A 1,932-nucleotide genomic window follows, 5' to 3' on the forward strand; every position below is an offset into this window, starting at 1 on the left:
GACGGGTAGTTATGTCATTTTCTTCAATTAAATGAGAAAAAAAAAGAGTTAAAATTGTCACCTAATTTGTTTTTGAGTGACAAAAATGTCACCTAATTTAAAACTGCTAATATTAATAAGAGATGGGGGGCTAAAAATGATTTGTTGAAACTGCTGACTCAGTTTTAAACGGATTTTAACTTCGTAGGGCATTCGTGATGCATGGCTTTTGATATTTTGAAAGCTTTCTGTGATATTGTTAACTTCATAGGGGTATCGACGAAATTACAGATGTCTACATTACTCGTGTTTTCTAAACTACTACTTGTCTTATGCGTATCTCCGAGAAATGGCGTCGACAGAAAAAGAAATAATATTACCGGCCGATCGAGTTCAAACAACTTGTAAGAAATAACTAATTCTTTGCTTATGTGGCTCCAAGAACCATGCATTATATTAGGACGATCGATTCACGAGTTAATTGTGCTGTAATTGGTGGATAGTCTGCCCAGTAAGACCGAGTGCAGAAAATGTCAGCAAGCAATTAATTTGAATCCAATTTGGGTGCAGCAACAACGGTCGCTCGCATTGTCTAAACTCTCTAGCTAGCAGTCTTGTGAGAAAAAGCCGAACAAGGAAGAAATTAATATTAATGAAAAGGGATCAGAAACAATTTCTTATTTGCAGTAAGCGAAAAGGCAAGAGTCTCCAGGTCCACAATTTTGGCTTTGGAGACCTGACCCGCCAATGGTTATTGTAGTCATTATGCAGTCATTATTACAAAAGAATGGGTTAATAATTAACAACGCTCTCTTCTTGATTTGTTTTGTATGGCGATCTTTGGTGATCAGCTAACTAGCTAGTCGTATTGTAATCAACAGGAAAGAATGATTTAGTTTCCGGATGCTCCACGGTCAGCGACGGCTGCTTCCTTGGTTTATGTTCTTTAGTACGATCTCTGCAGTCCTCGATACAAGATTGGCGAAGTTCCTGCAAGAAACGGTAACATGCATTAGTTTGCTGAATTGCCTAAAATAACATTAACAAACCCTCCTTTACTCCGAACAAGATCAGATTTATTAAATCAGATCAAAATTCAATCAACCGTGCGTCAATATTCAACATCTGATGATCTATTCATTATTCAACATCTTGATCGAGATTTCAAAATGAGTTTGAGCTAATAATAATAATAATAATAATAATAATAATAATAATAATATGACCGGCTACACTTAATATATATAGCGCTATTGATCGACAAAAAGAATTAAGTTGAAAGAGAAAAACGAATGGCGCTCATATATATAATTAAAACGCACGCTCACCCGTTCTGGGAGTCGAACGTGAGGCCGACCGTGTATTTGGCCTCCTGAAGAGCCATTTTGAATCTGTCGATCTGTTCGGGCGTCTCGGACCTGCAGTGAATGTCGGTAAGAAGAAGCTCGGAAGGCTTGACGTCGCAAAAGATGGGGATGAGCTTCTTGCAGGACTCGACCAGCATGGAGAGCTCGTGGAGGCAGAAGGAGGACTCGCAGTAACGAGGGGAGAATATGGCGATGCCGATTTTGCACTGGAGGATAGCGGCATTGATGGTTTCGAAGAGCTTGTCCCCTGGCTCCATGGTCCGGTTGTCCAGGAAGGACCGCACATTGTGCTGCGCCAGCCGGTCGTACAGCAGCTCCGCCACCGTGCGCTTCGTGTCCACTCCCCGGTGGTTTATGAACACGTCGCACCTAGGAGTCGGCACCATTACCGCCCTTGTTCTCGGGACCGCTGCCGCTGCCGCCGCCGCTGCTGCGTCGAGCACCCGCCTGGACGTGACACGCTTGCAGATAGCACGCCGCACTAACGAGGCCATCCCTGGTTTCTTTAAAATTCAATTTGCCCGTCGCCCTCGGCTCTCTTTCTTTCTATGAGGTAGGTATAGATAGAGTAGTGGTAGGTCGGCCG

The 1,932-nt window shown here is 43.0% G+C and overlaps 1 protein-coding gene across 1 annotated transcript; it reads right to left on the reverse strand.

Moving 5' to 3' along the window:
- Positions 894 to 1,732, reverse strand: LOC109717561 (TMV resistance protein N). Its single transcript, XM_020243409.1, has 2 exons — positions 1,308 to 1,732; positions 894 to 969 (listed from the first exon to the last, which is right to left on the reverse strand). The coding sequence occupies exons 1-2, from the start codon at positions 1,730 to 1,732 to the stop codon at positions 894 to 896; spliced, it is 501 nt and encodes a 166-aa protein (XP_020098998.1).

The sequence above is a fragment of the Ananas comosus genome, linkage group 11 (genome assembly GCF_001540865.1).
Source record: "Ananas comosus cultivar F153 linkage group 11, ASM154086v1, whole genome shotgun sequence".
Lineage (NCBI taxonomy): Eukaryota > Viridiplantae > Streptophyta > Magnoliopsida > Poales > Bromeliaceae > Ananas > Ananas comosus.

What these genes read in the sequence shown, in the direction of transcription:
- LOC109717561 (XM_020243409.1), bottom strand. Translation starts at nt 1,732, where the DNA reads ATGGTGCCGACTCCTAGGTGCGACGTGTTCATAAACCACCGGGGAGTG. An exon ending in ACGTTCGACTCCCAGAACGG is followed by an intron (nt 970 to 1,307) that starts GTGAGCGTGCGT and finishes CGTTTCTTGCAG; the next exon opens with GAACTTCGCCAATCTTGTAT.